The sequence below is a fragment of the Anser brachyrhynchus genome (assembly GCF_964034855.1).
Source record: "Anser brachyrhynchus genome assembly, chromosome: 7".
Taxonomy (NCBI): Eukaryota; Metazoa; Chordata; class Aves; order Anseriformes; family Anatidae; genus Anser; species Anser brachyrhynchus.
The window spans coordinates 25,156,588-25,170,207 of record NC_137701.1 but is presented as its reverse complement, the minus strand read 5'-3'; the positions used below and the strand labels follow the sequence as shown (position 1 = coordinate 25,170,207).

General features: G+C 69.9%; 1 protein-coding gene across 6 annotated transcripts in view; it reads left to right on the top strand.

The window, feature by feature from the left end:
- The first annotated feature begins 344 nt into the window (after positions 1-344).
- SPEG (striated muscle enriched protein kinase) overlaps positions 345-13,620 on the top strand; it is a 35,117-nt gene continuing 21,841 nt past the window's right edge. The window contains exons 1-5 of one of the 6 annotated variants that reach the window (XM_080600583.1): positions 1,098-7,426; positions 10,449-10,488; positions 11,792-11,821; positions 12,256-12,345; positions 12,507-12,873. In XM_080600583.1, the coding sequence (XP_080456709.1) occupies positions 7,394-7,426; positions 10,449-10,488; positions 11,792-11,821; positions 12,256-12,345; positions 12,507-12,873 (560 nt within the window). In that variant the 5' untranslated portion in view covers positions 1,098-7,393. The other 5 variants (XM_080600584.1, XM_080600581.1, XM_080600580.1 and 2 more) reach the window with 5 other exon arrangements.

The window sequence follows — 13,620 nt, the reverse complement described above, 5'->3', positions numbered from 1 at the left end:
TCTCTGTCCTGATCCGGTGACACAGCCGGGGATGGGGAAGGCTGGTTCCCCCCCCCCCCCCCCCCCGGCCTCGCTGCTAATATGGAAAGGCCCTGGCCCCTTTCTATCTTTGCAAGCGGAGCTGTGCTGCAGGGCCGGCGCGGCGGGCGCGGAGAGGGGGAGCCCGGCCAAGGAATGTGACATATCAGAGGCAGCTGCCACTTGAGGAGAGGGGGCAGAGGGAGCGCAGCTCTGCGGGGGCCGCGCGGGACGGGCGAGGGGGGGACGCCACGGCCCCAGCGCCGGGGCAGCGCCGGCACCCGCGGGACCCGCACCGGGGCAGGCGGCGGAGCAGGTGCCGAGGCGCGGGGAGGGCCGGGGTCGCGGCGGAGCATGGGGCGCGGGCGCGGCACCGCGTGGGGCGCTTGGTGACTGGCGACGCAGCGAGCAGCAACCTGAGCCCCCGGCCTAAAAATAGCCCCCAGCTTGCCCACGGCGCTGCGACCTTCGGGGCTGCGGCCAGCCGGGGGGAGGCACCGAACCGGACGGCACCTGGACCGGGGAGCCGCCTCGCCACCGGCGCCCCTTGGCAGGCACCCAGCGGCCCGAGAAGAGAAGAGGGGTGCGGGGCTGTGGGATCGGGGCCGCGGGGCTGCCAGAGCGCGCCGGGGAGCCGTGCGCCATGCACCGGGCGCGGGCATGCGGCGGCATGAGCGGGGCCGGCGGAGAGCCCGGGCGGCCGATGGGGAGAGCAGGGGCAGCCCCGCCGAGCCCCGGCATCCCCCCGAAGCGCGCCAAGGTCACGGCGGAGCAGGGGGTGGCCGAGGGGGGCCCCGCTCGCCTGGCGGCGCCGGCCTTCGTGCGGAAGCTGAAGAACGCGGCCATCGGCACCGGCTGTGACATCCGGCTGCGGGTGGTGGCGGTGGGGAACCCCCGGCCCAGCCTGCGCTGGTACAGGAACGAGGAGCAGCTCGCCCCGCGCGAGGAGGAGTACGGCACGCTGTGGATCCGGGACAGCAAGAAGGAGGACGCTGGCGTGTACACGTGCATCGCCGAGAACGAGCGGGGAGAGGCCATGACCAGCGCCGTGCTGGCCATCATCGACATGGAAGGTAAGGACTGCGCGGCTGACGGCACCGCTGCTCCGGCTTCCCCACGGACACCGGCAGCCCCGCGCCGAGTGTGGTGGCTGTGCTTTGCAGGTTTCCCCCATGCTGCATGCCCAGGAGATAGCCGGGGCTGGGCTCCGCCGTGCCCACCCCGCTGCAGGCAGGGGTCCCGGTGCCGGCAGCAGCGGGGCAGCTCGGTGGCCTGGGAGCGAGCATGTGGCTGCAGCACCCGCTGCCAGGCCGGGCGGGGTGCCAGCGCTGGGCATGCAGGTGGTGGGGGCATGTGATGGTGAGCCTGCGTGGGGCGGCAGGAGAGAGAGAGAGACGGAGACCACCCAGTCTGGGCACATGGCACCGGCGGTGCCACCTCCCGTGGCCCCCGCCACCCACCCGAGCCACCCCTGTAGGCACAGATGGCCGTGGCGTCACTGGTGGGCACTGGGGGAACTGGGACACCTGGGTGTGGGGAACTGGGGGAGGAGCATGATGAAGGGGGGAGGAGCCCGTGCACTGCAGTGGGCGGGGCCTGGTGGTTAATTAGCAGTGGGAGGAGCCAGTCATTGATGAGTTTTCAGAGCCCCATGGTTACCTTGTGCTCACGGATGCAGCCCCTGCTGCTTGGGGACAGATGCCACATCCCTGGGGCACTGCGGGGACGGCAGCGCTGTTGGGGAGCATGTGGTGGTGCTGCTCGGAGATGCGCATTGGCGTGGGGACAGCGATGGCACTGTCCCCTTGTGCCACTGTCCCCCACTGTGCGAGGGCGGCTGTGCTGAGCCTTGAGGCTGCGGGTGAGGAGGGCACCGGGGTTTTGCCAGGTGGGGCATCAGGAGCCCCCAGCTGGGGGAGCATCCCTGCAGGGTGGAGGAAGGCGTTCCTGCTGCCAGGGAGCCTGCTGTGGGGACAGAAGTGCATGGGAGCGGTCGTGCCCGGAGGTGTGGGATCGCTGCACGTTGCACCACTTTGGGGATGGTGGTGCTGAGGGGACACAGAGCACGGTGCTGTGTGTGTGGAGTGCCGGAGGCTCCCTGCACCCCGGGTTTCACCCCGCTCTTGTGCTCTGACGAGCAGCGCGTCTCTGCCTGGCGCCACGAGCCCGGGCCCTGCCTCTGCCCGGCCGTGGCACCCCCTGATTTCCCCCGGTGCCCGTTCCCGTTGTGCTGACGCACTCCTCCCTGCTCCCGATTCCCAGCCTCCGGCCCTCGCGGCCACGTTTCTGGAGCAGCCGAGGGAGGCGCGGAGCAGCCGGGGCTGCGAGCTGGGTTAATGTCACCCTGCCCCAGGCGCTCCTCCGGGCTGGTGCTGGGGCTGCGGGCATGCTCTGCCTTGAGCAAACAGCCACCAAAAAGCCACGCCGGGGGCAGGGACGTGGCTCTGCCCTGCCCCGGGGCACAGCGCTCTCTGTGCCGTGCTGCAGTGGTGCCCGAGGAGTGCCGCGTCCCCAACCCTTTGCTGGGGGGGCTTCAGGAGGGCGTGGGATGGAGTTTAATGCCCAGGTGCAGAGGGACCCGTGCTGGAAAGGCTGGGGAGGCAGTGCTGAGGTGGTGGTGAGGGGGTTTGGTGGGGGTCTGCAGGCGCAGCACCCCCACGAAGCGCCAGCCCTATAGCCTGGCCCCGTGTGCGGGCCCTGGCACTCGGCGTGTTGTTCCCCTGAGTCCATTTTGTCCGTGCTGGGAGCTGTGCGGTGAGATGGGTCGTCATGTGAAATGGAGGAGCCGTGCCATGGCCCTGCACCCCCTGCCCTGACACCCTGCCAGGCCCCGGCGCCTGCGCCCGCCGGCATCCAGCACGGAGGCTCCGGCTGCTCGGGGGGCCCCAGCACCCCTCGGGGAGACCCGGCTCTCCAGGGGCCGTGGGTGTCCCACTGGTGGCAGAGGCAGCCCGTGCCAGGCAGGGACACCCTGTCCTTGTTCCCTGGGCGCCCTGCGGGTCAGGCTATGGCCAGGCGAGTGCAAGGTGCCCCGGCAGGACGGGGTGCTTCTCTGGGCTTGGGGGCCCTGTCCTTGGTGTCTGGGGGGTGCAGAGGACTCCGGTGGGTGCAGAGCCCTGTCCTCTGCCTCCTCCTCCTCCCCCTGAGCTGCAGCTCTCCATGGGGCTGACGCCGGCTCTCCCAAGGTGGCTCAGGTCACGGCTGGTGGGGTGGGGGGGCTCCGCGCTGCCCGGCTCCGCGCTCAGCCCCGGCAAGTCCTCCTGCACCGGCTCTGCATTCCCCCTTGCTCGCACGAGCCCGATTTAGCTCTTCTAATCCCTTGCCCTGAATCTGTCGCTCCACCCCACTAATGATTTTCTCCCGCTCCCCTCCCAGGTCCCCTGCGTGTGTCAGCGCCTGGTGTGGGGATCGGGGAGCACGCGCGTGGGGCTGGCCAGGAGGGGCTCCCCGGGGTGGGCTGGGCCCCCTGTGTCCCACCCTTTTGCCTCTGCAGCACCAGTGCAGGTTCTCCCTCTCTTCCTGGCCCTGTGGGTGCAGGTGGGGCATGGTGTCCCCTCTCCCAGTGGCACCAAGACCAGGTTGCTCTTGGGTCTCATGGGTCTGCAGACCCCAGACCCTTCTGGGCAGCCCTGGAGCTCCCCCAGGTCCCCACCATATTTCCATTGTCTCCAGGCCCGCTAATGCCTGTATCACTTCTCAGCTGCATCTCCTGAATTTTTCCCCGTAAGCCGGATTAAATCACCTCTTAAAAACTCCAGCTAATCTCCTTTTAAAGAGCCGAGCCCTCCCTCGCCGTGCCAGCACCGACCCCTCCTCCCTGCCGGGGCTGCGTCTTATTTCAAGGTTGGCTTTGCCCGTCCCGGCTCCCGGCGCAGGGTCTCTCCGCTCGCCTCCACCTGCACCCAGCAATCAAGGCGCCCTGTAACCTTTCCTCCTGGGGGAGCGGGCTGGGCGCAGGGGCAGGGGAGGCACACGGGGCTGTCCGTATGCAGCGGCCCTGCACGGCCCCTTCCCTCTGTCGGTGCTGGGGGTGAAGCCTTCTTGCAGCGTGAGGGACGCCCTGGGGGCTCTGTGCATTTTGGCACAGCCCACACAGTCTGTGGCTGCGGTCCCGGCCCCCCCCGTGCCACCCCAGACCCCTGGTTTCTTCCCCTGCTGTGGGGCCTCTGCGGCTGGTGGCGTGCGGTGGTGGTAGCCCGGTGGGGACGGCCATGCCGACAGTGTCCCCGGTGGCTCAGCACCTCTGGCCGTTTATCTCGGTGCCTAATTTTAGGCCCTTACTTCGCAGATCTGTGTCTGCGCCTAGTGCCAGGTGCCCCTTTCCTCCGGAGCCCCTGCCAGCCCTGCGGAGCACCCTGGGGCTGCATGCAGCCTAACGCCTCCCTTTGCCTTCACCTCCTTCCCATGGCACTCTCTGGGGCTGCCTCAGTTTCCCCTTGGAGCTCTGCCCCACCTCCCAGCCAGGGCTGCTGTGCCCACCCTTGCCCTACCGTGGGGTGGGCACCGTGTCTGTGGGGGCTGCCATATCCCACCTGAGTCTGGCACAACTGGTGCCACCTCGGTTTCAGGGACAGGTCCCCAGGCCGGGCTGTGCAGGGGGGACGGGTCCCTTGGGGATCTCCCCGAGGTGGCTCTGCCTGCAGCCACCTGGGCATGGGGCTTGCACGGTGGCCCCTGGGGCCGGGTCCCCTCCTGGGGCACAGGGGACCGGGCAGGGGAGCAGCGTGTGCAGCTGTCCAGTCAGTCACCTCCACCCCTGCCCTCTCTCCTGCTGCCGGGGGGTTATTTTTGCTGAGGAATGTGCCGTCCCCTCGGATTCTCGCGGGCTGCAGGGCTTGTGTTACAACGCGAGAGGCCGAGACCCGGGCCCGCGTGCAATAAATATAGCACCGCCGCTCGGGGCCGCGTGTGGGACCACGGCCCCTTCCTCCTCCCGGGGCTGCCCCCCGGCTCCCACCGCTCCCTGCCCTGGTGGCACCGGGAGAGGCTTTGCTCCTCCTGCCCCACCGCCCGCGCCCCTCCGGCACCGTGTCCGCTTCCCCCTGTGCCCTCTGCGCCCGGTCCCTCGGCCACGGGGTGCCAGCAGCAGGGCTGGCAGGGCGGGGAGGAGATGTCCCCTCCCATCCCACCCCGTGCCCGGCACCCGCAGCCAAGGTCACATTGCCGTCCTGCGTCCCCGTGTCCTCTGCCTGCAGCAGGCACCGTGCGCTCGGGCATCCTTGTAGCGGCAGCAAGGGGAGGGGATGCTGGGGAGCTGGGGTGTCCCTGCCTGTCCCCAGAGTCAGGCCATGCCACGCCGTGCTCCATGGCGAGGGGACAGCCAGCAGAGCAGTGGTCTCTGGTGCTCCGGGGCCACAGAGCTGCTGCAGAGCTGTCCCACCCTGTGACAAGGGATGGAGCAGGGGGACGATGGTGACAGGTTTATAGCCTGGGGGAGTGCATGGCACGCTCAGGACCTGCTCCCCAGTTCCTGGGGACGTGGGCACTGCTTGCACTAGGCTTGGTGACACTCGTTCCCGAAGGTCTGTCCCCATGCAGATCTTACCTGCGCAATGCCTTCGCATCCCATGCTGTCCCCAGCCTGGAGGATTCCCCTTCCTCAAGCCATGGGCAGCACCGTGCTGAAGCCTGCTGTGCTTATTTCCCTCTGGGAAAAAAATAAATCTCACCCCCACCTCCTGCCCACCTCTGCTGGGCATCCCCAGCACAAACACGTGAAAGGTTCATGACCAGCCCTCCTCGCATCCCAGCCGGCTGCGTGCACCCACAGCCACCAGTTACTCAAGCACTCAGCACCACCAAGACCACGGTGCTGGTGGCCACAGCCGGTGGCCAGTCGGTGATGCAGCATGTGGCAGGGGCAGGATCCATGCCGGGGGAGTGCAGGGGAGACCCGGCAAGGCGTGGGGCTTGCAGGGTGCTGCTGCCTCTGGAAAGGGGGCTTTGGAGACCGGCAGCAGGTCCAGCTCCTCCAAAGTCACCCAGCTGCTCCCAGGGGTGCAGCATCCCTGTGGCACTGCCGGGGCCACTCCTGGCGCCGTTCCTCGGGGATGGCCAGGCAGCAGATCCGCGGCGGCAGGGAAGGGCTGCGGGCCCAGGGAACCGATGGGGCGGCAGGTGCTGCGGGGAGGCTGCGCGGCAGCAGGGTGACACCCAGGTGTGCGGCCAGCCCCTGCACCTGGGGGCTCCGGCTCAGGGGTGCCAGGCTGCGGGGGACAGCAGCGTCCCCTGGCTCTGGCAGGAGGTTCCCTTTGTGCCAGCTCCGGCGTTCGCGTGACTCGCCTGACGTGCGGGGTCTCCGTGGAAACCCCGCAGCATCACTCAGATCGTGGGGCTGTCAGAAATGTTGTATAAACAGCTCCCTTTGTGCTGGGTAATTTGCAAGTTATTATGAAGCCATGAAAAGCTTCACGTTGGGAGTCAGGGGCTGGCAGGAGCGCTGCCGTGCGCCCCGGTGTGCGTGGTGCCCGCGTGCAGCGCGGCGCGGGGGGGCCTCCTCCCCAGGGGACAGGTGAGCAGCACGGGGACGGGGAGGCTTCCAGCCGCGTCCCCACGGGTGTCCCGCGGTGGGAGGAAGCAGCGTGGCTGGCCGCTGGGCAGGGAATTTGGCAGCCTCTGGGGGAACCCGGGGAGAGCGGGGGCAGGCGGGCAGGGCTGGGGAGGGCGCGCAGGGGTTGTGCTGGCGCCCTGGGGACGCTCACGGGTGGCTCAGCAGTGCCGGGACCCAAACCCACACCTTGGAGAGGGTCCTGGTGGTGTCACCCATGGATGGAGGGCTTTGGGGGGGGGGTGCTGAGCAGGTCTGGGCTGGGCACCGTTGTGGCACCAGAGCTGGCCTGTCTGTGGGCACGTTGGGGACGGTGTGTGGACATTATCTGCCTTGGGGTGCGTGTGGGAGCCCCGGCGTGGGCTGCGCCCCACGGTGCCGAGCGCAGGAGGGCAGGGAGCCTCTGCCCCCGGCGGCGGGGCAGGGACAGCGGCACGGCAGGGCACGGCGCTGGGCAGGGGGCTCAGAGCCCCGCGTCCCGCGGGGCCGGGAGGGGGGTGCGGGACGTGTGCGCCCCTCGCCCCCCGCCACCTGCGCCGCTGCCGCTGCGTGCCGGGGCTGGCGGGGAGGCGGAGGCGGAGGCAGGCGGGGGAAGGATGGAGGGAGGAGCACTCCAGTGATGCTTCATGCTCGCAGCTCCAGCCCTCCCGAGAGCCCGACCTGGCGAGCCCCTTCCTCTCCCTCGGCCGTGCCCGGCTGCCGCCGCGGAGGATGCTCGGAGGGGCTCCGGCCCCGCGCCGCGCTGAGCCCGGGCCCCCCGCCGGCAGCGGGCGGGCGTCCTGCCGGGCCTGAGCCGCCGGGGCCGGGCCGCCGGGGCTCTGCAGAAGCATGAAGAAGATCTGGGTGAAGAAGCGCTTCCAGGTAAGGGCTCCGGGCTGCTGCGCCGCCGAGCGCCCGCAGGAGGAGGCAGCGGGGAGAGGGAGCGCGCCCGGCGCACGGGGGGTCCCGGCCCCGCGCTGCGCCCCCCCGGGGCTTCGCCAGCCCCAGCCCCGCCTGCAGAGCCGCCGGCGAACGGGGCCACGCCGGTGGTGCCCGAGAGGAGCGGAGGGCAGGTGCTCGGCGCCGCGTTGGGCACGGCCCCGGGCCCGGCGGCGCGGCTGTGAGCCCCCGAGGGGGGCTCCCCCCCAGCCGGCCTCTCCCCTCCCTGCCCTCCGGAGCAAACGGAGGCGGCTCCGTGGCCCCCCCGGCCCCGCCGCCGGTGGTCACGGAGCTGGAGCCGAGGCTTTGCATGCGTCATCCCCTCCGCGTCAGGAGCATGCCTGGCACAGGCAGAGCTCCTCCGCGGGCCTCGCTGCACGCTCCGCCGCTGAGCAAGGAGCAAGGACGTCACTCGGCCCCGGCGGGGGGGGAGGATGGGGGCCATCCTTCCAGGAAGCCCCCCCGTGGGGCACGCCAGACCACCCCGCTTCTCCCCCCGGCGTGGGGCACGCAGCCACCCTGCCGCCACCCCGCCCGGTGTCCCCGCAGGGGCCGGGGAGGGGATGTCACCCGCAGTCCCCACCGAGGGGTGCGGGATGCGTTTGGGCACGCGGATGCCCCATGCCGTGGTGGGGAGGTGACAGCCCTGCCCAAAAGGGGGCATCCTTCTCCCTGGGGCACCGCCCGGCTGCCATAGGGCAGCAAGCCCAGGGCCACCTGCGTGGCAGGGCAGGGTCCTGCTGCACCGGCTGTGCGCTGGGGACACCAGGAGAGCCACCCGCAGCCTCACCATGGCCCCTGTCCCCGTCTGTCTCGCAGCCAGTGGCACCAGCACCACACGGTGCTGGGCTCCATGTGCCCAGCTCTGGCAGGCTGCGAGGGCTGTGCTCCATGGCCCCGAGTGCCCCTTCTCCCCCACCATTCCCCTTGACCCCACGGCCATGGTTAGGGATGGAGAAGCCCCCACCAGGACCCCCGTGTGGGCAGGACGTGGGGGGAAGCGAGGCAGGGCCAGGTCTCACCCCACCGCGCAGCGGGGCAGGGCTGCAGCCAGGTGCTGATCCCTGCTGCCTCCTTTCCCCCTCTCCGTGGGCACAGAGCGGGCTCCGGGGGGGCTCCCCCACCCCTTTGTGCAGGCTGCAAATGAAAATCCCAGGCAGCGCGCACATCCCCCGCTCACCGCTGGCCCATTCGCCCAGATCCTGGCCCCGCGGGGTTTGTCCCGAGCTGCTCCTGCCCCCTTTCCACCTCCTTCCCGGGGCTGCTCCCCTCCTCGAAAGCAGCAGGGCAGCAGCTGGGAGGTGACCCTGCGTCACCCGGAGCGGGGTTGGGTGCTGCTCCCTGCCGAGCCACGCGTGGGTGCTGCGCCCCGGGGGGGGTCCGGGCGGCGGGGACCTGTTGCAGGGCGGAGGGGAGCACCCCATAGCCCTGGGGGAGGGAGCCCAGCCCGGCCCCGCCGGGTGCAGCCACCAGACCCGATGGGGAGCCGGTGGCGCCAGTCCCCGGGGAAGCCAGGAGAGCACCCGATAATGGCATTCAATTGCATTTTCATTTTTTAATGGGGGAATTATCCGCCGATGGTGCAGTTAATCACTCATATATCTTTCCCTGGCCTGGAAGACGGGCTGCCAGCCAGCACCGGCACAGTCAGCCGAGGAGGGGAGGTGAAGCCTGGCTCAGCCTGAATACAAATGTGTCTCGTGCAGCCGCTGCCCTCCGGCCAGCGCCGCATGCAGGGAGGGGGCTGGGGGAGACCCCTCGAGCTGCCCACCGCCAGGGGCTGCCGCTGCAGTGGCAGCAGCTTGGGGGCTTGCAAAACGAGCCTGCTGCCCTTGCAAGGGCAACTAACTGCTGGCCGTGCCCGGCTGCCTGTCTCCGGGGGCGTCCGTCCCTGGGGGCTGTCTGTCCCTGGGGCTGTCTGTCCGTCCCTGGGGCTGTCTGTCCGTCCCTGGGGCTGTCTGTTTGTCAGCTTGCTTGGGAGCTGTGGAGAGGCAGGAGAGGCTAGGAGAGCCTCTCTGAGCTCCAGGCAGGGAAACAAGGGCACAGGGTGTTAGTGTCCCAGGGGGACCCCGCCGCCCAGACTGCTGCTGGCAGCCCAGCCCTGCCTGTCTGCACGCCGCATCCCCTGCCCTGCCTGCCGTGAGCTCGCCGGGCTCGGCAGCCGGGTGGCCCGGGCTGGTCTCTCCCTTGGCAAGCGTGTGTCCAGCCCCGAGCCGTGGCGCGGAGGAGGGCAGGGAGCTGGCAGGGAGCTGCTGGCACCTCCACCCCGTGCTCCCATCTCTCCTGCCCAGACAGCGCGGGCGAGCGTGGCTCCCACGCCCCGTCCCTGCGCGGGCTGGCCGTCCCGTGCCACTTGTGCCAGGCGGCCTCTCTCACGGCTGGCACGGCCACCGCCGGGCTGGGGGACGCTGTCCCCGTGCTGGGCCCATGCCCGGGGCTGAGTCTGGGCCAGAGCCTGGAAGACGCTTGGCTGGCTCGGTCCCCGCGCTGGCGCAGGCGGTGGCTTCGAAGGGGCTGCGGTGCGTTTGGGCACCCGCCTGGGCGAAGCCCTGCTGCAGGCAGCGCTGGGGCAGGTGGGGTGCACGGTGTCACCCCTGGGCATGGGCAGTGCGTGGAGGCTGCCAGGCACCCATGGGCAGGCTATAGGGTGGGTTTTGGGTGGGCAGCAGGGCCGTGTCAGGGGCTGTTTATGTGTCCTGAGGGTGCCCAGGTGTGTGCCAGGAGGGGAGCAGCACCGCGGGGTGTGCGTGTGTGTGTGTGGTTGTGTGCACGGCTGGGCATGCGCCGCACGTGCCCACCTACACCCGTGCACGGCTGCGTGCGGGGGGTGTGCGCCCGGGGGCGTGCGCCTGCAGGTACCCCGGGGGCGTGCAGCGCGAGCGCGTGTGAGCGGTGCCGCGTGTGCCCGCGGGCGGGCGCGGGGGGCCGTGCCGTGGATAACGCTCTCTTCTCTTTTCCTTTGCAGAAGACCGGCCACTCACGGCGCTTCGGGCGCTTCACGCATGGTGCGTTGAGTTACCAGGATCTGGCCCCGCCGCCCTGCCGGGGAGGGGGCGGCAAGCTGAGGCTGCGCAGGGCTGGGCACGGCTCCAAAATGGGGCTGGGGGCTCCTGGTGTCCCCCGGGGGGCCTGCTCTTGTCTGGACACATGCTGGGGACGCAGGACGGTGGCAGGCAGCCTGCTGCAGTGGCAGTGACGGGGCAGACGGTGGTGTGCTGGGCTGCAACAGGGCAGCCAGGGGCAGGGGGAGCAGCATGGGCCCCCACGGGGCCGTGGTGTGTGCTGAGAGCTGTGGCAGGGCAGAGGGGCGCTGCGCCCTCCTGTCCCCTCCATGTGGCTGCGGGGCAGGGGACGTGTCCCTTGCCAGAGGGCTCTGTTGTGGCAGCTTGTGGTGGCTCGGATGGTGGCGCGGAGGAAATGCCAACCGTCCGTGGCTGCGTGGGGTTGCTTTCCTGGGATGGGACATTGCGGTGGCTCTGAGCCAGCACGGCCTCATCGTGCCTCTGGGGACTGTCACTGATGCCCTGCTTGGGCACACAGCAGCACACAGCATTAACCCGAGAGCAGCGATGCCAGAGCCGTGCTGCAGGGCATGGCAACGCCTCGCAGCACTTGCTGCCTCGGGGATGGCTGTGCACGTGTGTTTGCACACCAGCCCCTGACGTGGTGTGTGCACCCCTGGGCACACACGTCCATGTGTGCCAGCACCTCTAGGAGTGCCCAGCAGGGCCACGGGCTGCAGTGCCCTGCAGAGCACAGGAGGTGCAGGTGCTGCAGCACAAAGCCAGCCCAGGGGGCAGCAGGAGGAGCAGCAGGTGCAGGAGCTGGCTGCAGCGCGGGCAGGATGTGACCGTGGGGTGGGGAGGGGGCGATGCCACGTGCTCCGCAGGGGGGATGCTGCGTAGAAGGAAGGGGAGGACATGTGTGGTTTAGGATAGGTGTGTAGTGACCGTGGGCATACAGCAGACGTGGTGGGGAAGGCTGGGGGTGCCAGACCTGTCTCCATGCCCTGTGGGTGCCTGACCCTGCCATAGCAATGGGCAGGGCGTGGGGTGCCCAGCGTGGGTCCTGGGTCGGGCAAACGCCCAGTCCCAGCCCCATCCCTGGCCCCCAAGGCCAGCACACGGTGCCAGGCTCCCCGAGCCGTACGGCCCAGCCGGCTGCTGCCCTGGCAGGTCAGTGCCCCGCGGCAGCGCGGGGACATGCTGGGGACAACGTCCTCCCCAGTGCCCCACGCGTCTCCGCAGGCCGGGCCGATAACCGGGTGTTGATGTCTCTCTCTCTCTTGCTGCCCCTATGGAAGCGAAGTTTTCCGCTCCTGCAGGAAACAAAGCTACGGTAGGAAGACGCCCACCTCCTGCCAGCCCCGCTCCCGGAACGGGCCCTGTGCCCCCTCCCTGTCGCAGCGCCACCACTGCCCTGTGCTGCCCCCTCGTATCCACCACCCCAATTTCAGCTGCCTTCCCCCGCATTGCAACTCCGGCACCACCTCCCCTCCTGCCTCCACCCCACATCTGACCATTTACTGCTGCTCCTGCCCTTGGCCCCGACGGACTTTCCAACCTTGGTTCTGCCTTTCCCCGCTGGCAGCGTGTCCCTTTTGTGTCCCCTGTGTCACAGTCATGCCTCTCCCACCGCATCCTCCTTCTGCTGCCTGGAGCTGCCCGGGCGCTGCTCGTCTGCCACCTGAGCTGGTGGCTCTGCGAGGAGCAGTGCCAGCCTGGCCTGCCGTCCCCACGTCCCCTCACCCCCTGCTCTCCCCCCCCCCCCAGACTCGGAGACCGGCGAGGATGAGCCCAGCGACCCCCAGGTGACGCAGCGCAGCGAGCTGCAGGATGAGACAGCCTTCAGCACCCCCACGGGTGAGCCGCGGGGGCACGGGTGGCACCGGGAGCTCGGACATGGGTGGCACCTCGAGCTCTTCCAGCCCAGCCTTGGGGGTCCCCGTGCGGCGAGGAGGTCAGCGGGGTGCTGCCCGGGACCCCCAGGGGCACCCGTTGGCGGCTCACCCCTCTCCTTCCAGGTGGGTCCGACACCCTGGTGGACGCCTCCATGAACACGACGCCGACCTCGGTGCTGGCCCTGTCGCAGGCGGAGGAGCGCTCCAGCTGGTCGGGCAGCCAGCAGACCGTGGTGGAGAAGGAGCCGGATGCCAGCCTCCCCGCACGGGGACCCTACCTGCGCCCCAGTGCCTGGCAGCCGCAGGGAACCCCAAGGCAAGCAAACGCGCCGGCCGAGGTCCGGCACCTGGGCGTGGAGCCGCTGGTGCGGGCATCACGGGCTAATCTGGTGGGCACAAGCTGGGGGTCGGAGGATAGCCTCTCGGTGGCCAGCGACCCGTACGGCAGCGCCTTCAGCCTGTACCGAGGACGGGCGCTCTCGCTCCACGTGTAAGTAGCCCGGGGACGTGCGCGGAGGGGACATCGCGCTGGGGCCATCTCCTCCCCGCTGCCATCTCCTCCCCTCCGCCTGGGCTTCCTTTGCCTTCTCCACGGCCGGATGAGGAACGGAGGCTCTGAGCAGTAGGCAGCCCGGCCCCGGTGAGGTGGGGACAGGCCCTGGGGTTGGATACAGGGGGGTTGGAGCGGGGACACTTTCTGCCGTGGCCAGTGTGGGTTTGGGGGTAACCCCTGTGCTGCTGCACCTCCAACCCGGACCCTCCTCCTGCCTGGCTGCGGGGGCTCTGCACAGGGATATAGGGGTGCACAGCAGCCTGAGGCACCTACAGGCAACCCGTCCCCGCCACCCATGGGTGGCAGCAGGGACAAGGGACGTGCTCCCTCCCCAGGGCCCGCTGACATGCTCAGAGCCCCCGTCCCTCCCCACCGCCTTTGGTCCCCACCCCTGCAGGCCTTCTCCTTCGACCTCCATCTTCCCCTTTGTGTTCGAGGCTGCTTGTTCCACCACCAGAACCTCATCTCCACCCTCTGATTCCTGCACCACGCACGCCGAGCGGGGTGGTGCCGCTCGGCTGTGCTGCCGATGGGGTGGGCGGGGGTCTGGGGGGTGGAGGGGCAGGGGGACGTGCTCGCAGCAGCATGTGCCACGGGGTGATGGCTTGTGGCCTCGGGGACCTCTCTGCCTTGCAGAAGTGTGGGCCTGTGCCACGTGGTCCCAGTATGCTGGGACACGGCAGG